Source organism: Raphanus sativus, unplaced genomic scaffold, assembly GCF_000801105.2.
Source record: "Raphanus sativus cultivar WK10039 unplaced genomic scaffold, ASM80110v3 Scaffold2440, whole genome shotgun sequence".
Lineage (NCBI taxonomy): Eukaryota > Viridiplantae > Streptophyta > Magnoliopsida > Brassicales > Brassicaceae > Raphanus > Raphanus sativus.
Genome location: NW_026617748.1, coordinates 1 through 14,961, shown reverse-complemented (window position 1 = coordinate 14,961; position 14,961 = coordinate 1). Strand labels below are relative to the sequence as shown.

Genomic DNA, 14,961 nt, shown 5'->3' with positions numbered 1-14,961 from the left:
TGAGGGAAAAAGAGTGAAGACCTCATAGCTAAGGGGATCAGCTCCTCTTACTCAAATCAATGAGGCCCAACCTGATAATGGATGGACTCCATTGTCTTCTGCCTCGCAGCCTGGTGACACATCAGCCAACTGATCTTCACTTCTGGTGTACATGGTAAGATAACTCCAAGCACAATCATCTGCCTGACCTTGTGACAATCAACCTCTTATATGCTTGGTCTCTCATGGAACACTGAGTTGGATGCAATGTGAATGGCTGCTTGGTTATCACAATGCATGGTCATGGTTGTAGCTTGATCAATCTCTAGATGCTTCAGAATCCCCTTGATCCATACAAGCTCATTAGTTAGCTTCAGCATGGCTCTGTACTCGCTTCAGCACTAGAACATGAGACCACCTTCTGCTTCTTACTCTTCCAAGTAACCAAGTTCCCACCAATGAAAGTACAGTAGCCAGGTGGTTGATCTCTCTATCAGCTCTATCTCCTGCCCAATCAGCATCCAATAGCCCACCACTTCTGTACTCTTGTTGCAACCCATCCAAACTCCAAGACCTGTGTGTACCATTCAGATACATCAATAGTCTTTCCACCATACGCCAGTGATGTTCCTTTGGACTTGCATATATGCTGGCTTACCCTGATTCACAGCAAAACATATATCAGGCCGAGTGATTGTTAAGTAGATTAACTTACCAGCAAGCTTTCTATAAAGCTTTGGATCATGGAAGAGCTTGCTATCTTAATTCCCCCTCACGTGGGACCTTGTACCCATCCTCCATAGGCATCTTAGCCACCTTGCCTCCATATGCACCTGCATCTTTCAAGAGATCAAGTGTATATTTCCTTTGAGAGATAAACAATCCTTCCTTGGCTCTACACAACTCAATACCAAGGAAGTACTTCATCTCTCCTAAGTCTTTAATGTCAAAAACAGATTTAAGAAACTCCTTAGTTGCCTTGATACCTGTTTTATCAGAACCAGTAATGATAATATCATCTACATACACAGGATTACAATGATACCTGAGGGTGTAACCAATGTGAAGAGAGTATGATCAAGTTCTGACTTCCTGAAGCCTCTACCATTCAAGGTTGTGCTTAATTTGTGGTACCAAGCTCTAGGAGATTGCTTGAGGCCATAGATTGCTTTCTTTAGTCTCAAGACATTTCCCTTCTTTACTAGATGCTCAAGACCAGGTGGTGGCAACATATACACTTCATCCTCGAGCTCTCCTTGTAGAAAGGCATTCTGACATCCATTTGCCAAAGATCCCACTCAAGGTTCACTGCAATGATAAGACAACTCGGATGGTGTGAAGCTTGGCCACTGGTGCAAATGTATCAATGTAGTCCTCTCCATATGTTTGAGTGAACCCTCTTGCCACCAGTCTTGTCTTGCGCCTATCTATCTTCCCATTTGGTAGATACTTGATAGTAAAGATCCACCTACTGGACACAGCTCTCTTTCCCTTGGCAAAGCACTCTCATACCATGTATCATTCTTGATCATAGCATCTGCCTCAGCATTGACTGAGTCTCTCCACTCTTGTATAAGCATTGCTTCCTCATAGCTTCTTGGAACATAACTCTCATCCAAGCTCACTTGAAAGGCACAATGCTCTTCTGGATACTGAGCAAAGGAACACACAGCTTGAGAAGGATGCTCCACAGCCTGGGCATTGTAGTACACTCTCGTGTTTACCCAGTTGGAAGCATCCCTCTTAACTCTTGTGCTCCTTCTCAAGACTGGTGCTGGAACATTTTGTACTTCTGGCTCGGCTTGCTCTTGTTCTTGTACACTGTCTTGCACCATTGGTTCAGATACTTCTCCACTTTCTTCACTAGCTGTTGGCTGACTTTCTTCAGCTCCATCACTAGCTACCACACCTTGATCATGAGAACCACCCGAGCTCTCTTCTCCACTTGAACTCTCTCCCCCCACATGATCAAGGTTGGTGGGTTCCTGATCCACTTCTTGACCTCTTGGTGGTGTTCTTGCTGTAGTTACCCGAGACTGATCCTGGGTCATATTGATTCCAAGCCTCTCTAAGATGGTCCTCAATGTAGAAGCTCTATCTGAGGTAAGATCCTTCAAATCTTCCTGATTCTGCTCCTCATAATAACCTCTTTCTTCTATGAACTTCACTTCTCTTGATACTAACACTCTTCTTGTGTCAGGATCATAGCATTTGTACCCCTTTTGTGTGTGGGAATATCCCACAAACATTGCCTTCTTACTTCTTGCTTCCAGCTTGTTTCTCATCTCACTAGGCACCATCACATAGCACAAACATCCAAACACTCTCATATGCTCCAAGGAAGGTTTGTAGTTGTTCAATACCTCAAATGGGCCTGCCCTTTCAAGACTTGTGTAGGAGTTCGGTTGATCAGATAGCATGCTGTGACCACAGCATCACTCCAAAATCTCTTAGGAACCTTAGACTGAAGCATCAATGTCTTGCCACCTCCATAAGGTGCCTGTTCTTCCTTTCAGCAACACCATTCTGTTGTGGTGTGTATGGACAGCTCGTTTGTTGCAAGATTCCATGAGAAGAGAGGTGTTGCTTGAAAGCATTTCCAGTGTACTCCCCACCATTATCAGACCTGAGAATTTTAATCTTGGCATGATATTGGTTAGTCACATAAGCTTGAAAATTTCTAAATGCATCAAGCACCCTATCTTTGGTTGGAATGAGTGTTAGCCAGGTGTATTTGGATTTTTCATCAATAAAAGAGACATAATACTTATGAGAATCTCTAGACAAGCAAGGAGCAGTCCAAACATCAAAGTGAATAAGATCAAAGCAGTTCTCATAGACAGTAGAAGAGTTTGGAAAAACAGTTTTACAATGCTTGCCTAAAATACAAGCCTCACAATCATTATTCTCAAAAGAAACACCTGGCAACATCAGTTTAAAAGCCTTATTATGAGGGTGTCCTAGTCTAGCATGCCACAATGCATCTTTGCTTAAACTAGTAGCAGAAGTTGAAGTAAAAGAACAGCTAAAGCTTGAAATAGGAGCAAGATCTTCAAGTAAGTATAGTTCTCCTTTGGTCACTCCTTTCCCAATCAACTTGCTGCTTTTAATATCCTGAAACTTCACATCATCAGGACTAAAGATAACATTACATTGCAATCAGTTGCACACCTTTTTAACTGATAACAATTTGAAGCAAAATCAGGCATATAAAGAGCTTTAGACTCCTTATCAAACAGTTTAAGACTTCCTATTCCTCTAATAGGATCCTATCACCATTCGCAATCATTACATGACCATCATGAGGAAGAATGTCTCTAATCAACCTAGTGTCACTTATCATGTGATGAGATGCACCAGAATCAACTATCAATGGTTTTGATGCATGAGACTTAGCAATGAGAGCAGGAATGCTAGATGGTTTGAAATGATGAGCATGATCAGTCCTAGCAAGACTAGCAATACTAGAAACCTTATGCATATCTTTCAACCTATCAACCATGCTATCAATGCTGTCCACATTCACAGGATTATCTATCATCCTAGCACCAAATGAATACCCACAGTAGTTACCAGAGTTACCATTCTCCTTGAAGAGTTTTATGAGGGCATCAAGGTCGGATCTCTTGATGTAATCCTGATCAGAGTTGTTGCGGATGGTAGGTGCACCAGAATAGGCTACTAGAGACTTCCCATCACCAGTATCACTCATTGTCACCTCTTGACTCTTGCTAGTACCAGCTCCACTTGATCCTCCACTCGCACACTCTGACATATGAGCTCTTGCCTCCCGGTCCTTCATGAACTTAGCTGGCTTCAAATGGGATGAAGAATCCAGCAGCTACTCTTCTTGTGGCCATGCTTCTTACAATGGTCACAATTCCCATTGAACTTCTCATACTTGCCTTGTATGGCTTTATTAGCTTGCGGACCTTCACCATGTTCAGCTTGAGATGCTTGATAGCCAATGATAGCTCTCCCTTTCTTCCAAATAAGCCAATGGAGCCCTGTTCCTTTTGAATCCGAGAGCATACTTCTTCCAAGTCCGGAAGATCATCATCTCTCAGCATGTGCTGAATGAGACCATTGTATGCTGGATTCAGTGTCAACAACAGACCAAAGACCTTGTCTTGTTCCCTTCTCTTGTTAAGCTCCTCAGCATCAATAGTGGTCGGTCTTAGCATCTCTAACTCTGACCATAGAGACCTAAACCTTCCGAGATGCTTAGTGAACTCCATGTCTTCTTGTGCAAGACTATTGATCGCTTGCTTCACTTCAAAGACTCTACTGAGGTTTGAAGTGTTTCCATAAACCTTTTTCAAGGTATCCCATAGCTCCTTAGCCGACTCACAGTAGCTATAAGCATCCAAGATGGATGGTTCCAATGAAGCGTGCAAGACAGACATCACAAGCATATCTTCTTGCTCCCACTTCTCTACATCATCACTTGAGACTTCCTCCTTGTCTCTCTTCAACTCTCCGAGCTTTGGAGCTTCACCCTTGGTGATGTGACTCCATAAACCCTTGCAACCCACTGTGGTTCTCACCATCCGAGACCACACAAGATAGTTGGTTCCCTTGAACACAACAGCAACTTTCATATGCATACTTCCTTCCATGTCTTAACAAACACACGACCCTAGTACTTCAACTCTTCACACACAAAGTTTCCTCAACCACAAACAAGTTTCTATCTTGCCAAAGATGTCAACTTGAACCGCAAAGACTAAAGCAAACACCTTTCCACACCTAGCTACCCGATTCTATCTCCTTCAAAGATATCAATCTTGAACCGAGTAAACTTAACTTGAACTGGCTGGACACGATCTAGAGCTTGAGTCTTCACACCACGAACGTAGACAACACACTCCTCAAGCTTTAACAAGCTTGAAAAGCTTCACTCAACCCGGAAAGAGAAGAACTTTGAAGAACAGCCGCAAGAACACCAAGAAACCAAGTTTCTCTTTGGATCTTCACTAAGGAATCACCAAAGAGTTCACGCGAACTCAGATTGTCTTCAACCTGGCTCTGATACCATATTATTTTGTGTAATCTGAGTGTAAATGAGGATTAAAGAGAGATTAAGAGAGTAAAAAGTCTAGAAATGATTCTCAGATGTAATAGTAACCAAGACTAGATAGAGAGAGACATAACTTGCTTGGTTTATTAATGAGGGATGATTACAAATATATAGTCTAGAGATAACAAGGGTTTGCGCAAGATAAGGAGGTCAAGATACTATTCTAAGCATGTAGAGTCAAGGAGAGCTTAGGCGCCTGATTTGAATACTTGGTCCATATGCTTCACATGCTTTGGCATCTTGACTAGATGCTCTTTGCCTTTCCAGCCTTAGCCAGCCTGTCAAGGCGCGCCAATACCTTATCTTCAAACGGTCACAAGCTTCTTCTTCTCTTAACCTTCTCCTTGGTTAAGAGTATCGAGATCACTTCACCTCTCCTCTTCTCCATTTACTTATTTACCTCAGTAACTTCTCTTTTACCACAGTAACTTAAAGTTACTGTAATAGTAACTCCCCAAATAGTAACTTGCACTCTTTCTCCTCTTCTCCTTCCCATGTTAAACTCTTCTCTATCTCATGAATATCATCACCTCATCTCAACACACACAAGCTTCCTCCTGGTTCAAAAACAACTTGTTGCAGGCCCTTAACAACCACCAGATGCTCCACTAAGTTGAGCTGAAGACATATGATAGGTATGATCAGAAACTCACAAGATAAACTCTTAAACTATCACCTGCCCAGCAGTAGAAACACCAATTCAAGAGCTTTAGATGACCCTTTAGAAACTTCTTCTTCTTGTTTTGTTTGATCAGGGACGTGGCTACACTCAGCTTCTACAACTTGTACTTCCTCCTCTAGCTTTAGACAAAGAGTTGGTGGTTCTGATTCAGTTTCATGACTCTCCTCAATCTGTTTTATTGGTGAAGCTAATATAGAAGTTTGCAGCTTCTCCTCCTCTTGTTTCAGTGATAGATCAGGAACAACAGATCTTCTCTCAGCAGGTTTTGATGGTAATTTAGACCAACAGGCAAGCTGATCTAAAGTAGTAAGCTTTAGTGCTGCTTCTGGCTTTAGTTCAGGAAGTTTCCACTGTGACACAAACCTCTTCTTCATTAAGGTTTTCATCTCAATCCAAGAAGTAATCTGTGGCATTCTGTTGAATCTCCTAGTCTGAGCAACTCTCTGCCACCAACTGAATGCACTTCCACATAGTCCAGTAACTGCTAGACAAACCTTCTTCTTTTCAGTGTAGTATTTGCAGCCAAAAATAAACTCCATCTTCTTTTCCCAGTCTAAGTATGCATCTGTATCAATCTTCCATAGAAAGATGGGACTGTGAACTCCTCTTCATAATTTCTTGAAAGTCCAGGCATAGATACTGCTTTCTAACTGATAGATTTCGAGATCTGAGACTAAGAACACAAACCCTAACCTTCAAGAGGCTCTGATACCACTTGGTGCAGCCCTGGAATGGCTGTCTCTCCCTGGATCTCTTGTAGGTGGGTAGATGCTTTGATAATCCTTGCAAACAGAGAATCAAAGACTCAATCTGCTTCAAGGCTTGTGGATAGATGATAGATGTTGATGATGAACTTTGCTAAAGAGCTATGGATTGCTCAGAAGCTGTTTTGCTACTCAAAGACACAGAATCACCCTGTATTGTCTAAGATGGATTCACAAGGAATTCCTTCCTTTAAGTGAGGTCAATGTTCTTAAGCTGAACAGAGAAAGCAAGAGACAAAAGCAAGCAAAGCTGCTGTAAAATTATTAGATTCAAAGTTGTCTCTCTCTTGGCTGCTGCCGTGAGTTTTAAAACAAAACAAGGTCTAACCTAACCAATTTGGTTAGCAATTTCGAAATCCCCTCCTAATCCAAATTAAAATTGGTTTACTAATCCTAATTGTCTTTTGGTTTGAATTAAATGAAAACCAATGAAAGCCAAATAAACCCAGCCCAATTACATTGCAATTAAATTAAACCAACAGGCTGGTTTATCTTGGTTCTCTCTTCTGATCCATCTCCCACGATTTTGATGAAGTGTAGGAGACTCTCCTCTTGTGCTCTCAGCCTTGATCTGGTTACTGGTCCATTCCACAAGCTAGCTAGCTCATCTGGTTCTTCTCTTCTCAGGTCCAGTTCAGGTTCATCAGCTTCAAGCTCCTCTTCTAAGTCAGGTTCAATCAGCACTTCCTCATCAGACTCACTCAGCTCTCTAATGTCTCTGGTCATGGCTACACCATCCACTGATTAGTGGTTCCAAATAAAGCTTCTTAGATCGTGGTTCATCCTGGTTTGATAAGAATCATGAAGATATTGCCATATGTTCGAACAGGCTAATCTGGAATCATCTGGATAGAAAGTGGGATATCTTCTTACTCACAACTCCTATGAGATTATTTCAACTTCCTGGTTATTCTCCACTGATTAGTGGTTCCCAATCAAGCTTCTTATATATTGGTTCATCCTGGTTTGATAAGACTCATGAGGATATTGCCATATGTCCGAACAGGCTAATCTGGAATCATCTGGATAGAAAGTGGGATATCTTCTTAATCACAACTCCTATTAGATTTATTCAACTTCCTGGTTATTCTCCACTGATTAGTGGTTCCAAATAAAGCTTCTTAGATCGTGGTTCATCCTGGTTTGATAAGAATCATGAAGATAATGGCATATGTCCGAACAGGCTAATCTGGAATCATCTGGATAGAAGGTGGGATATCTTCTTGCTCACAACACTTATGAGATTTATTCAACTTCCTGGTTATTCTCCACTGATTAGTGGTTCCAAATAAAGCTTTTTAGATCGTGGTTCATCCTGGTTTGATAAGAATCATGAAGATATTGCCATATGTCCAAACAGGCTAATCTGGAATCATCTGGATAGAAGGTGGGATATCTTTTTGCTCACAACACTTATGAGATTTATTCAACTTCCTGGTTATTCTCCACTGATTAGTGGTTCCAAATAAAGCTTTTTAGATCGTGGTTCATCCTGGTTTGATAAGAATCATGAAGATATTGCCATATGTCCGAACAGGCTAATCTGGAATCATCTGGATAGAAGGTGGGATATCTTTTTGCTCACAATACTTATGAGATTTATTCAACTTCCTGGTTATTCTGCACTGATTAGTGGTTCCAAATAAAGCCTCTTAGATCGTGGTTCATCATGGTTTGATAAGAATCATGAAGATAATGGCATATGTCCGAACATGCTAATCTGGAATCATTTGGATAGAAGGTGGGATATCTTCTTGGTCACAACACTTATGATATTTATTCAACTTCCTGGTTATTCTCCACTGATTAGTGGTTCCAAATAAAGCTTCTTAGATCGTGGTTAATCCTGGTTTGATAAGAATCTTGAAGATAATGGCATACGTCCGAACAGGCTAATCTGGAATCATCTGGATAGAAGGTGGGATATCTTCTTGTTCACAATACTTATGAGATTTATTCAACTTCCTGGTTATTCTCCACTGATTAGTGGTTCTAAATAAAGCTTCTTAGATCGTGGTTCATCCTGGTTTGATAAGAATCATGAAGATATTGCCATATGTCCGAACATGCTAAATTGGAATCATCTGGATAGAAGCTGGGATATCTTCTTACTCACAACTCCTATGAGATTTATTCAACTTCCTGGTTCTTCTCCACTGATTAGTTGATGCAAACCTAGCTAAACAGGGAGACAATGCGGAGCAAGAGGAGCTGATTCAGCTAAGTGATACTGAAGAGGAGACAAGTGAGCTAGATGATACTGAAGACGAGACAAGTGAGCTAGATGTTGCTGAAGAGGAGACAAGTAAAGCCCACGACAATCATGATCTCATAACCAAGTTAGGCCCGGTTACAAGATCACAAACCAGGAGATTGAAGAATGCAATTTCGATGTTGGTTTATTCTAAACCAGAACCAACTTCGATGGAGAATCAAGTCAAAGAGTTCTTCAATTATTCAGTCTTCGAGATTGCCTAGTTCTAAGTGTTTCACACAAGTCTTGTTGCAAGTTTCCACAATATTTCTTTGTCTTTGTTCTACATAAACCGTGAGAAATCCAAAGTATGATTCATTCACTTTTCAATAAAAATCTTTCCTTTGTTTTTGTGAATCCTTTGTTCAGTTTCTGAACACTGTTTGCCTAGGAGTTGATTCTCTGCAAGGCTCTTTTGCCTCTGATCATTGTTTGTGGGCGTGATACTCACGATCATTGGCACTTCTATACAAGTGTTTGATCTCTCCATCGATCTACACTGAAGAACACCTCCATATCAACCTCTATCCATCATCCATCCCATTACCTTTCAAGGAGACAATACCATCCTTGTTCTAATCCGCAAAACACAACCCATATCACCCTCAGATCCATCAAAAAGGGAAAACAAACCATCAAGGGTTTCATTAAGTGGTATCAGAGCAGATTGAGGGCTTTTGATTCAGGGTTTGTACTCGATTTTCTTTTTCTCTTTGGGAACCTCTTTTGATCATTCTGTTTCTGTGAATCTATCCATCTCTTTCCTACCTATCTAAAAGTGCGAGGGGGCCGACCAGTATAAAAAAAAAGATCAAGGCATCTAAGGCTGAAGAGAAATCCAGCCAGACTGAAGAGAAATCCAGTCTCTGGTGGTAAAGCCTCTTGCGAACTAAATCTCTTAATACTGTCTATCTTTTCTTCTCTTTGGGGTAGGGAATTGACTTCAAAAGGCTTGAACTCTGTTTGCTATTGAACTTCTGGATTCACAAACTGAAACACTTGAGAGAAACACTTGAGAGAAACACCAGTGAGGCTTCGGCTATCATATTGTGTTCTAACCTTTCTTGTTGAGTTTCTTAGTAGGAATCATGTCGGATGAAGAGCATGAGCAGGAAGATCATCCAAACCTGTTCAACAAAGTCCAGATGGAAGCTATGATGTCAACTCTCATGAAAGCAATAGATAAGAAACTTGAATTTGAAAGAAATTCCTTTGCTACTAACAATGTTTTGGGTAGTGCTTCTCAGGCTAGGAAAGCTGCTAGAGAGAAAAGAAGAGGCAAGAGAGTAGCTACTGGCTTGACTGATGATGATATCACCTCTTCCGGAAGGAGTTCAGATGAAGTAAGATCAGTTAGAGCACCATCTCAGACCAGAACCAACCGTGCAGAGAGACACAGGCCAGATGATAGTCTTGGTAACATCAAGCTCAGAGTACCAGTCTTCAGTGGTACCAGCAATCCAGACGATTACCTTGATTGGGAAAAGAAGATAGAGTTGATCTTTGAATGTCACAACTACTCAGAGTTAAAGAAGGTTAGACTTGCAGCAACTGAGTTCAATGGTTATGCTCTTCACTGGTGGGATCAGATCACTTCAACAAGAAGAAGAACCGGAGAAGCAGCAGTGTCAGGCTGGTTTGAACTCAAAACTCTCATGAGGAAACGATTTGTTCCAAGCCATTACCACAAGGATGTTCATCTGAAACTAAGGAGGCTCACTCAAGGAACTAAGAGCGTGGAGGATTACTACCAAGAGATGGAGACTCTCATGATCAAAGCTTCTGTTGTTGAGGATTCTAATGCAACTATGGCTCGTTTCCAAGCTGGTCTCAACAGAGAAATACAAGATCGATTGGAGCTGCAGGACTATGATGACATCTATGAGCTTCTTCACAAAGCTATCCTCATTGAGCAACAACAGAAGAGAAAGAACAGCTCCAAGGGTTCATACGGCAACAACTACAGGACAACCAAGGATGAGAAAAGCCTAGCTAAACCCAAGGAAGAACACAAAGCCTATCAGCGTGATGATAAGGGAAAAGCACCAGCAACTAGATCAAGAGATGTGAAGTGTTTCAAGTGCCATGGCATTGGTCACTATGCTAATGAATGCACTAACAAGAAGGTGATGATTCTCTTGGATAATGGAGATATTATATCTGAGGAAGAGAATGCTGATGCTTCCGAGGAAGAGTTGATAGATTATCCAGTCCGAGGACAGCTCCTGGTTACAAGAAGGTCTCTTCAGGTCCAATCCAAACCAGAAGACATTGATCAAAGGGAGAATCTCTTTCACACTCGTTGTACTGTTTATGATAAAGTTTGCAGCTTGATTATAGATGGTGGAAGTTGTACTAACGTGGCTAGTGAATCTCTTGTAGCAAAGCTTGGGCTAAAAACAGGGAAGCATCCTAGACCTTATCCACTTCAATGGCTCAATGAGGGAGGCGAGCTGAAGGTCACTGAGCAAGTTATGGTTCCTATAACCATTGGGAGGTACCAAGATGAGATAGTGTGTGATGTACTACCCATGGATTCCAGTCATATCCTCTTAGGCAGGCCTTGGCAGTATGACAAGAAAGCTATCCATGATGGGTTTACAAATCGCCACTCCTTCACTCACAGGGATAAAAAGATTGTGCTTGCACCTTTGTCACCTCAAGAAGTTCATGAAGATCAGCTACAACTAAGGCTCAGGCGACAAGAAGCCAAGGAGAACTCATCTGAATCAAAGAAAGGAACAAACCCTTTGGCCAAAAACAGTGAGATCAGGAAAGCTTTGATTCTCCAACAACCTTTGCTTTTGTTTATCTTTAAAGGTTCACTACTAACTTCTTCTAACCGTGCTCCGGAGCTTCCGAAAGGGTTTGAGTTTATCTTGCAGGAATATGGTGATGTCTTTCCAGGAGAAAGTCCAGCTAGCTTGCCACCTTTCAGAGGGATTGAACACCAAATAGATCTGGTTCCAGGCGCTTCTCTTCCAAATAGACCAGCCTATAGAACCAACCCAGACGAAACCAAGGAGTTACAAAGGCAGGTTGATGAGCTGATGGCTAAAGGACACATTAGAGAAAGCATGAGCCCTTGTGCCGTACCTGTACTACTGGTGCCAAAGAAGGATGGAAGCTGGCGCATGTGTGTTGACTGCAGAGCCATCAACAATATCACTGTAAAGTACAGACATCCTATCCCTAGACTTGATGATATGCTTGATGAATTGCATGGGTCTTGCATTTTCTCTAAAATAGATTTAAAGAGTGGATATCATCAGATTAGGATGAGAGAAGGAGATGAATGGAAAACTGCTTTTAAAACAAAACATGGATTGTATGAGTGGCTTGTTATGCCTTTTGGTTTAACTAATGCTCCTAGCACTTTCATGAGGCTGATGAATCATGTTTTGAGAGCCTTCATAGGACACTTTGTGGTAGTTTACTTCGATGACATCTTGATCTACAGCAAAAGTTTGTCTGAGCATACTGAACATTTGAGGATTGTTTTAGAAGTGCTTAGGAAAGAATCTCTCTTTGCTAATCTTGATAAATGTACTTTTGGAACAGATCACCTTGTGTTTTTAGGCTTTGTTGTTTCAGCTCAAGGGATCAGGGTGGATGAAGAGAAAGTAAAAGCCATCCGAGATTGGCCAGTTCCTAAGAGTGTGAGTGAAGTCCGGAGCTTTCATGGACTAGCTGGGTTCTACAGAAGGTTTGTCAGAGACTTCAGCACTATTGCAGCACCCCTCACTGAAGTTATCAAAAAGAATGTGGGTTTCAGATGGGAAGAAGCACAAGAAGAAGCTTTTCAGAACCTAAAAGGGAAGTTGACTGAAGCACCTTTACTTGCACTCCCTGATTTTTCTAAGACTTTTGAAATTGAATGTGATGCTTCTGGTATAGGTATTGGAGCAGTGCTGATGCAAGGAAAGAAACCCATTGCCTATTTTAGTGAAAAACTTGGAGGTGCTATGCTGAACTATCCGACTTATGATAAAGAGCTTTATGCATTGATCAGGGCTTTGGAAACATGGCAGCACTACTTGTGGCCGAAAGAGTTTGTGATCCACACTGATCATGAATCACTCAAGCACCTAAAGGGACAACACAAGCTGAATAAGAGGCACGCCAAGTGGGTAGAATTTCTTGAAACCTTTCCTTATGTTATCCACTACAAGCAAGGTAAAGAGAATATTGTTGCTGATGCACTTTCAAGAAGGTATACTTTGCTTGCTTCCATGGAAACTAAGTTGTTAGGCTTTGATCAAGTAAAATCTTACTATGCTAATGATCCTGATTTCAAAGAACACTTTAAGGATAGTGAGAAACATGCTAGTGGCAAATTCTATCAAGCTGATGGTTTCTTATTCTTTGAAAATCGATTGTGCTTGCCTAATTGTTCTTTGCGAGAGCTCTATGTTAGGGAATCACATGGTGGAGGTCTGATGGGGCATTTTGGTGTTGCTAAAACCTATGCTATTCTAAAGGAGCACTTCTACTGGCCAAACATGAAGAGAGATGTCGAGAAGATATGCAGTAGATGTGTCATTTGTACTCAAGCTAAGGCTAAAGCTCGGCCCCAAGGTTTGTACACTCCACTTCCCATTCCTGATGCACCTTGGGTAGACATATCAATGGATTTTGTGTTAGGATTGCCTAGGACTAAGAGAGGAAGGGACTCGATTTTTGTGGTGGTAGATAGGTTCTCTAAAATGGCTCACTTCATTGCTTGCCACAAAACTGATGATGCTCTTCACATTGCTGATTTGTTCTTTAAAGAAGTGGTTAGACTTCATGGCATGCCTAGGAGTATTGTTTCTGATAGAGATACCAAGTTCTTGAGTTATTTCTGGAAAACTCTGTGGTCTAAGCTAGGAACTAAGCTGATGTTTTCTACTACTTGTCACCCACAAACTGATGGGCAAACTGAAGTAGTTAATAGGACCTTGGCTACTCTCTTGCGTGCTGTGATTAAAAAGAATATTAAGACTTGGGAAGATTGTTTGCCTCATGTTGAGTTTGCTTATAATCACTCTGTTCACCGAGCTACTAAGTTCTCACCTTTTCAGATAGTTTATGGGTTTAATCCTTTGACTCCTCTTGATTTGTTGCCTATACCATACAAAGAGCAGATTAATCTTGATGGAAAGGCCAAGGCCGAGTTTGTTGTTTCTTTCCATGAGCAGGTTAAGAAGAATATTGAGGAGAGGACCAAAGAGTATGCAAGATTCGCCAACAAAGGCAGACGAGAACTCATACTAGAACCAGGAGACTTGGTGACAATCCACTTGAGAAAAGAAAGGTTTCCTGAGGAAAGAAAGTCCAAACTCTTGCCAAGAACAGATGGACCATTTGAAGTACTGGAGAGGATCAATAACAATGCCTACAAGATCGATCTTCAAGGGAAGTATGCTATTAGTAATACTTTTAATGTTGCTGATCTAATTCCTTTTTGTGCTGATCATTTAGATTTGAGGACAAATCCTTTCAAAGGAGGAGGGGATGATGCAAACCTAGCTAAACAGGGAGACAATGCGGAGCAAGAGGAGCTGATTCAGCTAAGTGATACTGAAGAGGAGACAAGTGAGCTAGATGATACTGAAGACGAGACAAGTGAGCTAGATGTTGCTGAAGAGGAGACAAGTAAAGCCCACGACAATCATGATCTCATAACCAAGTTAGGCCCGGTTACAAGATCACAAACCAGGAGATTGAAGAATGCAATTTCGATGTTGGTTTATTCTAAACCAGAACCAACTTCGATGGAGAATCAAGTCAAAGAGTTCTTCAATTATTCAGTCTTCGAGATTGCCTAGTTCTAAGTGTTTCACACAAGTCTTGTTGCAAGTTTCCACAATATTTCTTTGTCTTTGTTCTACATAAACCGTGAGAAATCCAAAGTATGATTCATTCACTTTTCAATAAAAATCTTTCCTTTGTTTTTGTGAATCCTTTGTTCAGTTTCTGAACACTGTTTGCCTAGGAGTTGATTCTCTGCAAGGCTCTTTTGCCTCTGATCATTGTTTGTGGGCGTGATACTCACGATCATTGGCACTTCTATACAAGTGTTTGATCTCTCCATCGATCTACACTGAAGAACACCTCCATATCAACCTCAATCCATCATCCATCCCATTACCTTTCAAGGAGACAATACCATCCTTGTTCTAATCCGCAAAACACAACCCATATCACCCTCAGATCCATC

At 41.3% G+C, this 14,961-nt stretch overlaps 1 protein-coding gene across 1 annotated transcript; it reads left to right on the top strand.

Annotated features, from left to right (window-relative positions):
* Positions 1-10,414: 10,414 nt before the first annotated feature.
* LOC130505623 (uncharacterized) lies at positions 10,415-12,265 on the top strand (the record flags this gene model as incomplete). Its single annotated transcript, XM_057000223.1, has 3 exons — positions 10,415-10,561; positions 10,682-10,784; positions 11,163-12,265. Coding segments are annotated over exons 1-3 (1,353 nt in total), but the record flags the coding sequence as incomplete, so codon positions are not given.
* Positions 12,266-14,961: the final 2,696 nt, after the last annotated feature.